This window comes from Thamnophis elegans, chromosome 6, assembly GCF_009769535.1.
Source record: "Thamnophis elegans isolate rThaEle1 chromosome 6, rThaEle1.pri, whole genome shotgun sequence".
Lineage (NCBI taxonomy): Eukaryota > Metazoa > Chordata > Lepidosauria > Squamata > Colubridae > Thamnophis > Thamnophis elegans.
Genome location: NC_045546.1, coordinates 20,312,276 through 20,328,454, shown reverse-complemented (window position 1 = coordinate 20,328,454; position 16,179 = coordinate 20,312,276). Strand labels below are relative to the sequence as shown.

General features: G+C 39.7%; 1 protein-coding gene across 1 annotated transcript in view; it reads left to right on the top strand.

Annotated features, from left to right (window-relative positions):
* Window positions 1-805: 805 nt before the first annotated feature.
* The window catches only part of LATS2 (large tumor suppressor kinase 2), a 45,767-nt gene continuing 30,393 nt past the window's right edge, over window positions 806-16,179 (top strand). The window contains exon 1 of the mRNA XM_032219502.1: window positions 806-1,506. Coding sequence (XP_032075393.1) covers window positions 1,165-1,506 — 342 coding nt within the window. The 5' untranslated portion in view covers window positions 806-1,164. The remainder of the gene's footprint in view (window positions 1,507-16,179) is intronic.

Here is a 16,179-nt window from a genome sequence, read left to right as displayed (position 1 = left end):
GCTTCAGTCCCCGCTACATTCCATTCCCCCATAACTTGCTTTTGCGCAACTTGCCCTTTCCCCCAGTCCTGTTCATTTTGTGTTGCAGACTGTAAACTATAAAAGTCGGTGCCCATTCTCAACTGCTGGAAAAACAATTCCAGATCAGAAAAATGAACCCAATGACTTGTAAAGGGGTTGGATCCATTTCTGTGGTTCTCTCATTATTGCCATTGATGAAATGCACTCCAATATTCTTCCCCTAAACTGAAGACAATATGAAGGTTGGGGAGGGTGGGGAAATCTCAGGATCATTTTCTCTGGGAAATTCCCATAAGTGATTTGTGCAGTGATTTAGTCTTCATAGATTAGGTTTTAAACATAAGGTTCCTTGTTCTACTTTGAACCTTGAATTACCTTTTTTTATTATTTCATTTCTTTAGAATTTCCTTCTAATCTGCTCTCCCTAACATGTAATGCTGTTAAACAAAAAGATTAAGAGTTTCTTACATGTGGCTTTTTTTTTTTTTTTTTAAAAACTGTTTAGTGCTGAATTGGTGTAATATGAAATGTTATGGTTGAATCTGACTCTGAAGTTGTTTTATATCCTGCATAGTTTTAATATTTTATTATTTATTGCTTTTGGTTTTATAAAACAATTACTATTTAAATAAAAGCAAGGTAATTCCAGGAAATTCTTAAGGAATACCTTAAGAAAAAAAATTAAAGTACGACTTGCATAACAGTATCTTTGTTTTTTTTTTCTTTTAGATACTGGAGAGAAAAGCAGAGATTGGAAAACCATTTGTCTGAAACGGTATAGGCTTCCAGCTTGAGCAGGGGGGTTGGACTAGAAAGCCTCCAAGACCCCTTCCAACTTATTTTGTTAAAAAAACAGCAAGAGGTTTTTAGGACTTGTGTCTGGCCATAGGAACCATAAAAACTGAGCTGAAAAGAAATGACATCAGCTACTGCTCCATGACTATTGATCCTTCTGTGTTCCAGAGACTGGGAAAAGTGACAAGATTTGCTATGGAGGTTTGCCACCTACCTGTGAATTGATTTCGAGGAACAATGTTTTATAACAAACTGATACCTTCCAGAAGAACAACACTGAATATCCACATCCCTTTGGTTATATGCAAAAGAAGTTGGTATTGATGCTGAAACGACATTGGATTAACCATGAGGCCAAAGACTTTCCCTGCTACTACTTACTCTGGGAACAGCAGACAAAGATTACAGGAGATCAGGGAAGGTCTGAAACAGCCTGCCAAAGCTTCTAGTCAGGGATTACCCATTGGACCAAGCAGTGAAAGTTCTCTGGACTCTAAAATTCTAGTAGGAAAGGATGCTGCCAGACAGCAGCAAATCCGACCGGCTGCCAAATTTGGAAATTACCAGAAAGCATTGCGAGAAATCAGATATTCTCTATTGCCCTTTGCTAATGAGTTGGGCACTACCTCTGCAGTTGTTGAAGTCAATAGACAAATGTTGCAGGAACTGGTAAATGCAGGATGCGACCAGGTGAGTATGCATTTACAGGGGAGATGGGCCAGAAGGCCATTCTGTGCAGGTTGTGTTGACTTCTGGATATATTGGAATTATAAGTGGGCAATTAAGCTGCTGTTCAGTACATGCAGTGCATTGATTTGGGATATAACCTTTGTTCTGTGGTCCTATTGCCATTTCATATGCTTGGAGATCATTACAGTTTGCTAACCAGAGTTTGTTGAGTAGGCCGTAACTCATTAGGTCACACTTCATACCGTAGGAATAGCTAAACTACTAGAGATAAGCGCCTTTTTTGGCCAAGGGGCCACACTTTTAAAATTATGATGTTGATCTGTGAAGACTTCATGTCCTTAACTGCACCAGATGGGCAGCCAAATATTTTCACTTTAGCCTTTTTATTTTTTTTGCAAGGTTTGCTGGAAGCCTTAAGAGCCCAAATGAATGTGGAGCTTAATGCACCCCTTTTAAGCTTCATTTCAATGAAAACATTAGTAAAAATCCATCATTCAAAATCTGACATTTTGCCTATTGGGGCAATGTAGGATGCAATAACCAAATGGGGCTGACAGCTGCTTGTAGTCTGTAGGTCACGAGCTGTAGTCATAAACCCTAGTTTGTAAATCACAATGTTAGGGGAGATACAGCATTCCAAGCCAACAATATTACTTCATGTCATATGTGAATACAGGCTCTGTATATTACAGCCATCAATTTGAGGATTTTGGATAATGTTGGAGTTGTGAACTAAGCCATTGTTTTTTGTACCTGGCTGATAATCAGTAGTTTTGGACTATTACTTCTTCCCCCCAAATTGAGCATTCTACATTCCTTTGAACTCCTAAATATCTTTGAGTAATGGTGATCAGAGGAAGCATTCTTCACTGCATAGGATTAATTCTGCTTTGTAGGAATCTGCCTGATACTAAATCAAGGCTTTGATCCAGCTAATCCAAGATTGTTTTATCAACCTTTGTTTTGGTTCCCAACTCCAGAATGTCACTCTATAATCTTTCTGATCCTGAAAAGTGCTTCATAAATAAGGAGAGCTTGCACAAAGCGTCTTCTTTCAGAATGTTAAAGCAGCTCTGTCTTATAGTCCAAGCTTGCACTATTTTCCAGGCTTGTGTGGCTGTTTCAGAAGCCCTTCTTTATCCTTAACAATTCAAAACGAGGTGCTTCAAATCTGCTCCCCTGCAGCCCAAGGCAAAATCTTGCTCTACAGAGATGCAAAGGATTACATTTTGAATCTTCTCCATCAGTGCTTTTTCGATTTGGCAACTTTTAAAATATGTGGATTTGAACTCCCAGAGTCCCATTGTCTGAGGAACTCTAGGACCATGATGGCACGCATGCTGGAAGTTGCATGCAGAGCCATCTCTCTGGGCACAGCAAACGTTGCCCATTTCTCTTCCGGGTTCCAGCACACACATGTGCACCGGCCAGCTGGTCTTTGCATGTGTGTGAGCAGGGGAAACTGAAAGAGCAGCTCCCTGGTGTGCATGCATGTGCCGGGCCTTCTGGTTTCGCACCGGCAACTGGTCTTCATGTGTGCATGCGCGCCAGAATCCAGAAGACTAGATGACCAGCATGCATGCGCACACTGGAAACTGGTTCCCATCACTCCCCCATGAGCAGTCTAGTTTCAGCACTCGGTGCCGAAAAGGTTCACCAACACTGCTGTGGAAGTTGAATCCACACATCATAGACTTCTACATAAAAACTGTACTACTGAACTAAAGAGAAGTACACCCCCTGACACTTCCCGAAAAATGGTCTGAAAAGCACCGTGGCTAAGTTTGGGGGTGGTGGGAATGTTGTTTTTGCTTTTTGCCTAGTCCTCAATTCTTTCAGATTTATTGAAAGGCATGTGATATAAACACTGCAAAACCTGGCGTTATAAATCCAACAACTAGAATGCTCTGAAAATTTTATGACTGCAGTTGAAAGTTTAACGCTGAAGCCTAGCAATCATTTGTTGAAAAATAATACTATTTTTTTGAACAATTTATTGAATTCCTTCATAAATGTTGCAACTGTTCCCACATTGTGTGAAGTGGCCTGTTGTGTTAACCCAGGCATTGTGGTTGGTAAACTGTCACTTATGATTAGCATTAGGTATGATCCCAGATAGTTGTGGCTTATTTAGCAAAGCATAGTTAGGCAGGGTATCGCATAATCCTGTATGTCTCTTAAGTATTATAAATTTTATCTGTATAACTATCTACTAAGAAGGTCTTAATAAAACCACAACAATTAATTTTACTCTCTTAGTAATATCTGCATGAAGCTCACACTGCTATAGATGTTACTCTTTCGATAATTATAAGATAGTCCCAGAACTTGTACAACTTTAAACGAAAAGGCATGACCTTGCTAATTTAAAAAATATGAAGCCAGAAATGCTGTTAGTGGCCTATCAACTGGTAAACAAAACTTGCTTAGTTTGAGAGTGCTTGTTGCAGCCTTCAAGAAAGAATGGAGCACAAGCCAAATGTGTTTTTTTGCAGATCAGTAAGCCATTTAGAAGCACCCCAGGCTATTAAATATGGAATGCTGTGTGCAGTTATAGATAGTAGCTTTCAGCATTTTAATTTCATGGAATGCAACCGAGCATGTGATTGGAAGAGTTCAACCACTTGAAGAGCTTTAAATTGTATTGTGATCTTTCTCTCTCTCACTGTTTGAAATGAAAAAAAAAAGCTGGCATGGTTTTCTTGTTTCCATTGTAAATCAGTAATGCGGATATACCTTTTTGAGTTGTTGCAATTTGTCATTGGATTACAAAGATGCCTTGAGCAACTATGTGAATGCACTTGGTTTTTCCACTAATACTATTTTCCATTATTGCCTTCTGGTTTGTTTGTACTTCCCACTATCCACTGTAGCCCTGAGATTTAGTGGTGGCTATTATTGTTGTTGTTGTTATAAATCTGCCTTTTAGATTGTTTAAGGGCACCCAACTACAAAAAAAAAAAAAAAAGACTAGGCAGCTTACAAAACCAGATCTGATCATACTCAATTCTTTTCAAGTCAGCTGTATCAGCCCCCCCCCCCAAATTTCTTGATATTAGGATCAACAGAAAACCCAGGATTGTAGGGTAAAAAAAACTGTTGTAAAATATATTGAAAGAAGAAAAAAAACAGACCATTTCTGTACTTGAAAAAAAATGCATAGATGCATTTATGTTTTCACTAGAATTCAAGCTCAGCTCAGTAGCATCTTTGCTTCTTGAAACTCAGTTAAATTCTTCTTCTCCTTCTCCTCCTCCTCCTCCTCTTTTCTTTGGCATCTGAAGTTTCAGCTGTGGTTGTCAGAATGCTAAATTTTGTATTCACTTTCCAGTTCTTTGCTTAGGCAGAGCTGAAGGCTGTTCCTAAGGGGCTGCTCTTTAGATTAATAGCTATATAACTTATGCCCTATTGGGTCATCATTTCAGAGACATTTCCTTACCTATACAAAGAAATAGAATAACCAAAAGGCAGTGGGAGCAGGAGAAGCTTCCAACTTCCTGCCAACTTGACCTGCAGCTGACTATGGTGGGACCAGCCTACCTGGCCTCCACAGGGCTTGGGCGGGACCAGTCTACTAAACCTCTGGGCAGTGGCTCAGGAGACTTAAGTGACCACAAATTTGAAAATTTCAAGCACAAATGTCAATCCCATTGAAGACATGGTTCCCAGAATTTGGATGCTTTGTGTAAATTAGCCCATTTGAGGCACCTTGGTTCAAAAATGTTGCCTTAGTTCAGAGGTTGGCAACCTTAAACACTCAAAGAGCCACAAAGGTCCTAACTGGAAGTCCCCCCCCCCTTTAATTCTTGAGCTGACTAGAAGTCCGGTTCCCCCACCGTAGAGTCTCTTCCTAGTGCGGCATCATTTTTCCTCTGCAAACCGGAAGTTCGGTTCCCCCACCATAGAGTCTCCTCCTAGCGTAGCATCCTTTTGCCTTTACCTGTCCTAACCAAAAGCCCTATCAATTGTGGAGCTGACTGGCGAAAGGGAGCCTCAGCAGAGGGATGAAAGAGCCACATGCGGCTCCAGAGCCATGGGTTGCTGACCCCTGCCTTAGTTAAAAGTTATAGACAAAAGAGTTTTAGTATTGTATAGCTACATTATATAGGAATCTGAAATATTAAACACTTGATCTTAGCCAAAAGACTGAGGAGCAGTGGAATATTGATTACTTATGGACAATGGTCAGCATATCTGCGAACATCTGCTTATGCCTATCTTAAAGATACAAGATTGAAATTTGTTATGGCCACATTCTTGATTATACTGCATTGTGCTAGATGCATTCTGAAATGATAAGGTCCCGTAAAAGCTAATGCATCCCCCCCCAATCTGATGTAAGAGACTATTGCTGTGTTTCTAGAAAATGCAGCAGTATATGTTTATGATGCTTAAAAGCCTGCTTTAGAAAAGGAGCCAACATTGTCAGATCAAATACTTATGCAAATGCGGGGAGGTTTTTTCATCTGTTGGGAAAGTTAACAACACATTTCCTGGTAAAAAGCTTGAGTTGGGAAAGAGGTGACTCTGGTTTCACAATATGCAAGTGACTTACAGGATGCTCTTCTCTAGTGAAGGTGGATGATGCAGACAGGTAGGAGGAGCAAGATGGTTGAATGTTCAATTATGCATAGAATTGGGAACAGTCTGATTGTGGATAAAAATTTCTGCCTAGCTATAATTGTAGAATGTATTATGAATTTTCCGCTCTTTTCAAATATGTACATCTCCAGCCAAAAATAATCTGTTTTTGTTTCCCAGTGTCTGATTTCCTCCTTAAAAGAAATGTCATTTTTATACTGGCTAATTTTCCTGTAAAATTCACTGGCAGAGTTGAAGCCTTTTCCCCAAATTGTTAATTAAACAGATATGTAAACAATAAGACATAGGAGTTTCTAGTTCTCAGGATTTTTTTTTTATGACAAGGAGCATTCACAGGACTAAAACAAGACTCAGTATATTTCTTGTTTTCTGTGAATATGCAACTAAAGAACAGGACAACAGTTTTGTAGAAGCAATATAAATCATGCATTAAAAATTATCTCTTCCAAACTGTAGGGCTATGCAGTGCTTTATATTCAAAAATAAAAAGGTACTTCAGAACACACAGGGATGCACAATATAGCACTCTCTGCAGTTTACCTGAAATGAAATATAGGAACCGTATTTTTGGAGTATAAGACGCACCAAAATTTTGAAGAAGCAAATTAAAAAAGTTTTTGCACTCTGCAAACCTCCCAAAAACGGCCTGTTTTTCATGAAAAAGGGCCCGTTTTTTTTAAAAGGGCATGACTAGCCTTTAGGAGGCTTGTAGAGTGCTTCTGCGGGGTGGGGGCAAAAACAAGCAAAAAATGGCTCAGTTTTTGCTCATTCTGCCCTCCCAAGCCCCAGGAGCATTCTGGAAGCCTCCTAAAGGCTATGTACAGCCATTTTTGCGAAGTGGCAGGGTTTCGGGAGGCAAACAAAATCCTGTATTCAGTGTACAAGGCGCACCCAGATTTTCAGCCTAATAATATACCTTTATAATATCACCTATATCATTTTATTATTCTTATGGTATGAAAAATTATCCAACCTTTTTCATTTCCATTCCATTTTTTATCTAACCACTTATAGAATAAATCCCATACTTTTTAAAATTGTTCATCTTCTTCTTCTCTAATTTCAAATGTCAATTTTCATTTCAGCACATTCCATTATTAAAAAAAAATAAAAGAAAAAGAAAAGGGTGCGTCTTATACTCTGGAAAATACAGTAATCCTTGACTAATAACCATTCGTCTAGTGACATTTAAAGTTAAAACAACTTTGAAAAAAAGTCACTGACAACCTGTCCTCATATTTATGACTGCCACGGCATCCCTATGCTCATATGGTCAAAATTTGGGAGCCTGTCAACTAGTATTGACAATTACAATTGCAGTATCCTGGGGTCACATGATATCTATTTGGGACTTTCCTAACTGGCTTCCGACAAGCAAAGTCAATGGTGGAAGCCAGAATCACTTAACCACCACAGTAAAAAAGGTTGTAACATTGGGCATGACTAAGTTAACCACCACCTTGCTTAGCAGCAGAAATCATCTACCAAATTAAAGTTGTAAATGAAGGACTACTTTTATGCCTTTTCCCAGGACTGAACCGCAGATGCAGAGAGCACTTGCAAAAGCTTCAGAAAAGACACAGCTGCTTTCAGAAGATGCAGAGAGATAGGTGTTTCATCTTTGTGCTTTTGACTCTCAAGCACTTTGCAATCCTATTAAATTGAAATATTCTTTCTTTCATTTAACCAAGTTGTGTTAAACTTTTACTTAATATCAATATTTAATTTTATTATGAGTATTATCACTTTTAAGAAGAACTTGCTGACTTTCTAATCATAAGTAATATAAAAGTTAACAAGAGAGCATTTAGAATGCACTCAGTTGCCTGGTTCTAAATATGGTTTATTTCATTTTGTGTTAGTGTGTTGTATGGTTCTAGCCAAGTAGGTTGTGTAATGTTACCTGTATCATTTGGCACTATATATGACTCCAGTTGTTGAACAAGCCAGGGCTTAATGTGGCCAAGATTTCATATTCAAAGGAGATATTTTTCCTCTTTTTTTGCAGTTTATCATAGAAATCTTGGTTTCTATATTTAAATATGCAGGTAGTACATTAGATATTTGGAAGCCAAAGGAAGTACAGGCATATCGGATAGGGAAATACTAGTCTTCCTGATATTTTGAACCCCGTGTCCCACTATTGTCTTACATTAAGTCATAAATTATGGTTTATAATAGCAGGGTTAATATATCATGCACATTTAATCAATGTGTTTTGCCTGATCAGCTGAGCAACCCAGGGTCTTTTCAGTGAGGTTAGCTTGTAAAATATTGCACTTGTGGAATAATTAAAAGCAAATGTCATATCTTAATTCCATACATAAAATCAGGTTCCTTATAATAGGATGTGACTGCTTTTGTGTAAGCAGAGTGTACAGTAATGCTGTAATAACTCACATGGTAGTATTTTATCCATGTATTTGCCCACATTAAAGAAAAATAAGGAGTTAAAATAAATAAAACAAGCTATATATGTGTGAGAACTACATCTTATTTTGCAAAGAGGAAATGGCTTCACCAGGTCATAGATATTTCTATTACTTGTACATTTGTATGGTCAAAAAAGTAACTTCTGACCAAAAGGTTAAGAATGCTATTAATGCTTCCGGAACTGATATCACAATATTATCAGGGTGTAGTGGTTCCTCTTGGAAGGTTTTTATGAAACCTTGATTCTTCTTGATAACTTAGCCTTGACAAGATTCTAAATTGTTTTGGGAAAAACACAAAAGCTATGTTTTGTGGATAGACCAATCTCCTTTAAAAAAAAAACTTATAGAAAAATCAGTTTCTTATAAGGCAGTTTTGGCAATCTCTATCCAAGATTAGGCTTATAGCTCAATATTTTTATATTTCTTGATTTTCAGATAGTCTCCTCTTTTTTCTTGACCTCATAGAATGTGGATTTTAAAGTATGAAGTAACAATAAATTCATTTTACTCACCAGGAAATATTTATCATTAGAACAGATTTCACCAGAAATAGCAGAGCTCCTTGGTTGACTTGTATAATGAATACAGGTAGTCCTCAACATCCGACCATTCATTTAATGACTACAGTTATGATATCGCTAAAAAAATTGGTCTTCACATGTGACTGTCACAGTGTCTTAAGTAAAATTCAGGAGTATGGCAACCAGCATTTATTTAGGATGGTTGCAGAATGGTGTAGTTTCCATCGGTGGGGGGTTTATACCAATATTACTACCGGTTTGCTCATTCGCATGTGCAGAAGCATCCGGGCGAGTGGATGGAGCCTCCTGCCGCCACCACTACTGGTTTGGCTGAATGGGGAGCAACCCACCTCTGGTTTCCATGATTGCTATTTGCAATCTTGGGGCTTCCAACAAGCAAAATCAATGGGGAAAGTTGGATTTGCTTAATGTCCACATGATTTTCTTAATGACTGTGGCAACAAGGTAGTAAAATTCGATGCAACTCACTTCACCTCATTGCTTAGTAACAGTTCCAGTCCCAACTGGGCTTGCAAATTGACGACTACCTTATATATAATACAATGTAAGAATTTGTATTTGTTGTTATAGCAATTCATCCATGCAGATTTGTTCCTTAAAATTACAGACGATTAGCAATTACTTCCTAAGAAAGCCTTTGAGTTTATATATAGTTTCCATGGAAGCTAAAATATAACAAAATTAATTGTGGTCAGGATCTTTATGGAATCCAAATGTACGCACATTATAAACTATGAATCAGTCACTATGACTGGGGGCACACATTTTAAGCCGTGATGTGGTTTGCTTAGTTTTGGCTTAGTATGTTGAATGAACCCAGCCACTGAAGTAGTTTATGGCTTATAAAAAGAGATTTTGACAATATGAACCAAGTTAAAATGAATAATCTAGTCGTCGGAATGAACTGGAGATGGCTTATTACAACAAACTAAATACAACTAAGTACAGTGTGTAAATCTTACTTTTGCTTTAGTACCTTGGCTCAAAATTAGAAAACAAGCAGTTAGAAACAGAGGCTGAATGTGAGAGGATCAAATCCTGAGCTATTGCCTTAAGAGAGATACTGACTAAAAAGTAATAGTTGTCTTCCAAGCATCAGAACCAGAGGCGGCGTACAGTGGTTCGGACTAGTTCTAATGTACTGGTAGCGGAAATTTTAAGTAGTTCGGAGAACCAGCAAATACCACCTCCGGCTGGTCCCGCCTCCGCCATTACCTGTCCTATATTCCCTTGTTTTTTAGCTCAGCTGATTTGCACGGCAGAGCGGATTGCTGTGCCTCAGGTGAGCTGAACAACAGCTCAGCACACTAGTGCTGATACTGAGGGCGGTCTTTGAGTGCTGCGGCAGGAAAATATTTGGAATCCCACTGCTGATCAGAACCATAGGTTGGTTCTACACTGGTGATGCGCTTGTTTCTTTGCTTCCAGAGATTTAGTACATGAAGAACGACAGCACCGAGAGGTGAAAATAGACTTCATCTACTAGTCAGGGAAGGGGAGAACATTCATTATATTGATATTGTTCATTCTAGAGTTTGCAGATGCTTAAATCACCATATTTCACCTAGTGACAGGTAGTTGAATAAGAGAGAGATTGTAAGCAAGTAATTGCATGACTCACAATACGAATGCAGTTGTGAAGAGGTAAACAATTTAATAGATCTTGAAAACAGAAGACGCTGAAAACTGAGTTGCCGGAGGCATCCTACGCTAAAGGATATTAATGCCAGTAATATTCAGCATGTTATCAGTCAGGAAAGTATGACGAGGTGCTTTGGAATGCAGAAGCTACATGCCAATTTGCACTGGGCTATCATTTAAGGCACCATATGGATATGGGGTAGAATCAAGATTTTCAGGTTTTTCTCCTAGTTTGGGGGACAAGTGCTGAAAAAGTTTGCTTTTAAAATTATGTCAAATCCCTATACTACAGCTTGTGTATATTTTTTTTTAACTAGAAACATGCAATTTCTAACAGTTTACAGACTGTCCCAGGCTTTGTAGCATATCAGGGGCCGTCTACAAAACTGAGTGGTTCAGAATCTTTAATAAAACATATTTAGAAGCGAAATGAGCGTCTTAAGCCTCTGTGAAGCTTGTCCATTAAACCTCTAATTACAAGTAAAAGATATTATAGGAGGTGAAATGTTTGGCTTTGTGTACTCTGGGGGACTCCAGGGGGATTCAGGTGGGCTGTGTTTTCTGTCTTTTTGGCCTAAACTGGTGTTTTTCAACCGTAGCAAATTTTAAGAGGTGCAGAAGTCCACACATCGTAAAGTTGCCAAGACTGAGAAACTCTGCTCTAATAGGAAATTCTGCTGCTGCTTTGTAGCAGTAGTGGCCAAAAAAGACACCAAAGGGCCACAAAAAGGAATTTGGGACCATTTGTGGCCATTGATAAATCTTTGGAAAAACATAAATATTTGGAAGAAGATTCAGAGTAATCATTATCAGCTTTAATTTGTAAGAATTCATTAATTTGGAAATGTACCTTGTTTGTTGAAAGCATAATAGTTCTAAAATCTAGAAACTTCAGACCATATTTCAAGATTGGGGAACTTTAACATCAAGAAAAAAAAGTCATTGTGTTTTGAACATTTATTGAGCTAATACATGTGGAATGAATACTGTCTGTAATTGTGCTATCATAAAATTGCAGCAAGCTAAGTTTAATAACTAACGATATGGCTGAAGTTATTACACAGAGAGAGAGAGAGAGAGAGAGAGAGAGAGAGAGAACAGACGCACACGCACTCGCACTCATACACATATCTTGTATGGAGTATGTTTCTTGCAGCACTTTTTACATTATTGCCATGATGAAAGAAACAGAATATTTAAACAGATTTGAAACTGCAGCCACATTTACAAAAGTCAATAAAGGCTAGGAAAGTCATAAGCTAGCTGGTCCCAAATAATTTATGTGGTTGTCTCCAATTTATTTGGCACTACCGTATTTTCCCAAAAATGAAACAGGGTCTTATTTTTTTTTTGACCCCTGAAATAAGCACTTGGCCTTATTTTCAGGCGGTCTTATTATTTTTGAGGTGCAGGAGGGAGCGAACATGGTCACCTCATGGCTGCTGCTGTGTGTTGCAATATTTTTGGGAAGGGCTTATTTTCAGGGGAGGGCTTATTTTAGCACATGTGCTCAAAAGCCCAATTGGGCTTATTATCCAGGGAGGTCTTATTTTCAGGGAAACAGAGTAGACAAATTTTGAAAATTGGCAGGGGGGGGAGAAATATGGTCTATCTTGTATATTTTATGCTACCTATTTTGCTCTGGAAATTTTATGTTATGTACCACCAAGAGTTGTATGATTGTGGTGGCATACAAATATTTCCAAAAAACAAGGTTTAGGTGAATGCCCAATGTGGTGATTCCAGGTTTAAGACTTCTAAACAAGATCAGTACCTTGAATTGAGTCTAGCAATGCATTGGAAACAGCTGCAATTAATGTTAGAGTGGTATAATGGTCATGCAATAGTTAATACAGTATATTTTCCTGTTTTCTGAGATGAAGGTCCTGCAGCTGTTGCTTGCTTTCTCCCTGGAATCTTATTCTTGGTCAATTGTAGACCTAGACAGAAATTGAATAATATTGCTGCAGCTGCTTTGCATGGAAATGCCTGACCTTTTGGATGTTTCATCTAACTGATTCTTTTGCCTCCAGCAGGCACTGAACAATTCAAAAATTGTACCCTACCTTTTTCAAACTCAAAGCAAACTGATGGTGTATTAATTAACAAGCCTCCCTTCTAATGGTCTAGTATGTTGACAGTCTAAATTCCAGTCTTGCAGCTGTTCAGGCTGTATCATAAGAGTATATTCAAAGAGGAGTTCTTTTTTTCCCTTCTCTCAGGATTTTAATATTCCCTTCCTTCTCCGTCATTTGTTGTGTTCTGTCTGTATGTTATGTACAAGTTGGTTTGGAATGTCCTGGCAGCTTTAGTGGAGATTTAAAGACTGCAAGGGAGACTGAACAGAAAGCTGTGGAAGGATCAGTACACTGCAGATAAAAATAATAATTTATTAGATTTCTAAGGCCACCGATTCAAAAAGACTCAAGAGGGCATGCAGAATAAAAACCACAATAAGAAGATAAAACCAGTACAGAAAAATGAATGTATTATCTCTCCTATTGTTTCTGGGTACCATCATCTACGGCAGGGATCAGCAACTTTAAACACTCAAAGCCATTTGGACCCGTTTCCCACAGAAAAGAAAACACCGGTAGCCACAAAACCCTTCCGTGCCTGACTGTTTCCGGCCACAAAACTAGCATATGTAGTTGAATTAAACATTCTGTTTCCTTCTGAAACTTTTCTTTTCTTGGCTGGCCTACCAGGGATCGAAAAGCTCAATAAATTGCATGCCAGTGGGTGTCGCACATTGGCAGTTGTGACGCATATTTTGAGCGACAGGGAGCTGCAGCCGAAGGATAAAAGAGCCACATGCAGCTCCAGAGTCGTGGGTTGCCAACCCCTGAGTATCAGCTGCCGGTGCCTTGAAAAAGAGCCTTATCTGCTGCGGCTCCTGCCCTTTGAAACATCAATTCCCCTGGGATTAGATTGTCCCTGTCCCTGTTGGCTTTTCATGAGATCAGGTCTTATAAAATTATCATTCTCTTTCCATCTTTCAAAGAATGATAATTTGATAATACAAACCCCAAAGGCATCTGTGCTGTAATATAGATAGTCCTCAAATTACAACTGGAATTTCAGTCATAGGAAACATTGAGCGGGTCACCATGAGACCAGGCCCAGTGTTGTGTCCTTTTTGTGGCCCTCATTAGGCAAATGTGCCAGTTGTTAAGCATACCAATTGTACCCAATGAGCAGTTTTTGCTGAAACAGATGTAAACACCAATTTCTGGCAAAAAAAAAATGCCATGTCATAGTCACATGATCACGAGACACTGCAAATTGCGAGCCGGTTTCCAAGTGCCCAAAATGGGGGGAAGGAGCACTATTGGAACTTTGACACGGGGTCATAAGTAGCTCTGGGAGGGTCATTATAAATGTGAACATTTGCTAAGGTACAGGTCGTAAGTTGAGGACTACCTGTTCTATAACAAGTGGAAGAAAGGCTAACTGCACAAACTAGAAATCATTCCCTACACCAGTGACAGTGAACCTTTTTTGGCTCGCATGCCAAAAGTGGGGGGAGCGCATGGGGGTTGTGCGCAGGCGTGCCACACCCATAATACTATGCGCACGACTCCAGTGCGCATGCACGCATGACCAGCACTTCTCCCTGTTTTTGGTGTGCTTTTTTCACCTTCCCCAGGCTCCAGAGGCTTTATAGGAGCCTGTGGAGGACGAAAACAGCCTCCCCCACCTCCCCAGATGCCCTCTGGAGGCTTCAGGAGCTTCCCTGAAGCTTCTCAAGCGTGGAAAACTGACCCTATGGGCAAACCAGAAGTTCATGAATGGACTTCCAGTTTGCTTGCTGGGTCGTTTTTTGCCCTCCGGAGCCTTCATGGGAGAACGAAAAAGGGCCCTACGGACAAACCAGAAGTCATTTCCGGTTCGCACATAGGGTCATTTTTTTGTCCTCCAAAGCCTTCAGGGAAGTCTCCTGAAGGCCCCTGAAGGCTCAGGGGGGCTAAAACAGGCCCTATGAGCAAACCGGAAGTACGTTCCTGAAAAATGCCCTCAAAAGAAGGCAAACATCAGCTGGCCATCACGTGCATGCGTGCTGGCCAGGTGACAGGGCACTGCCTGAATGCCCTGACAAATGGCTCCGTGTGCCACCTGTGACACACGTGCTATAGGTTTGCCATCACAGCCCTACACCAATTCTTACATTCAGCTGGATCAGAAGGGCTATTCATTTTCATAGAAGAAGTAGGGGAAAACAATTTGTACAGAATAATGTAAAGATCAGTGATGGGATTCAAATTTTTTTACTACCGGTTCTGTGGGCATGGATTGGTGGGTGTGGCATGGATTGGTGGGCATGGCATGGTGGGCATGGCAGGGGAAGGATACTGTAATCTCCATTCCCTCTCGATCAGCTGGGACTCGGCAGAGAATAGATGGGGGCAGGGCCAGTCAGAGGTGGTATTTACCAGTTCTCCGAACTACTCAAAATTTCCACTACTGGTTCTCCAGAACTGGTCATAACCTGCTGAATACCACTTCTGGTAAAGATCCACATTGAAGCAATACCTTTTTGTTAGATGAATTCATCTTTTTGATTGTGGATTCTGTCAAGGAAAATGGCAAACACAGCAAAAAGTAGATGGAAAGAAAAGAACTGGCAGAGATTCAAGCCGTATCTGTATTTTGTTACAGACTCGGATGAAATGTGGGAGTGAGCCACAGACATTCATACAGGGTTCCCATCAGGTGCGAAGAGAGTGTCAAGTTGCATCAAAATTCTTTGAATGACTGCTAGGAAAAAGAAGCAAGCAAGCATATATCATACAATTCACCAGTACAGAATAATCTCGAATCTTTGGCAAACATACCGGTACATAGATCATTTCGAGGGGGCTGGGAGTAAAAGATAAAGAAGGGGGGAAATGGAGATTGTTTAAAATGTCTTATTAGATCATCAAAGATGAATTCTCTTTAAAAAAAAAAAAACCTGCCTTGATATATTTCAAAACCAAAACGAACCAGGGGAGTGAAAAACATTTTCCCCAGCTGGAGGTCTTGACCCAGATGGAGAGTTTATCATCCATCATCCATTGAGAGCTGAACACTCAACTGGAGAAGACTGACGGAGACAATTCGAGGACCAAAAAACAGATTGTGGAGAAATGAAGCAGCAGATGGTGGACGGAAGAGCGAAGTGTGGGAGGCATCCGTGCTTAGAGGAAATAATCAGCCAGAGATAAGGCATGGCAGATAGCAAAGCACAGAGGTTCAAGGAAATTACCAGGATCCGCATAAGAAGAGAGGGATGAAGAAAACAGGATGCAGAAATGGGGAGTCTCATATGGCAATTGGTTTAGGAGTTTGTTACCCACACCAGAAGCTCTTACGATGCAGCTCAATTTATAAGGGAGAAGAAGGAAGGATTTGTGTGTATGTTGAATGGGAGACTTTCTGCTATAAAATTATGCCCTATAGTTCTCTGAGCT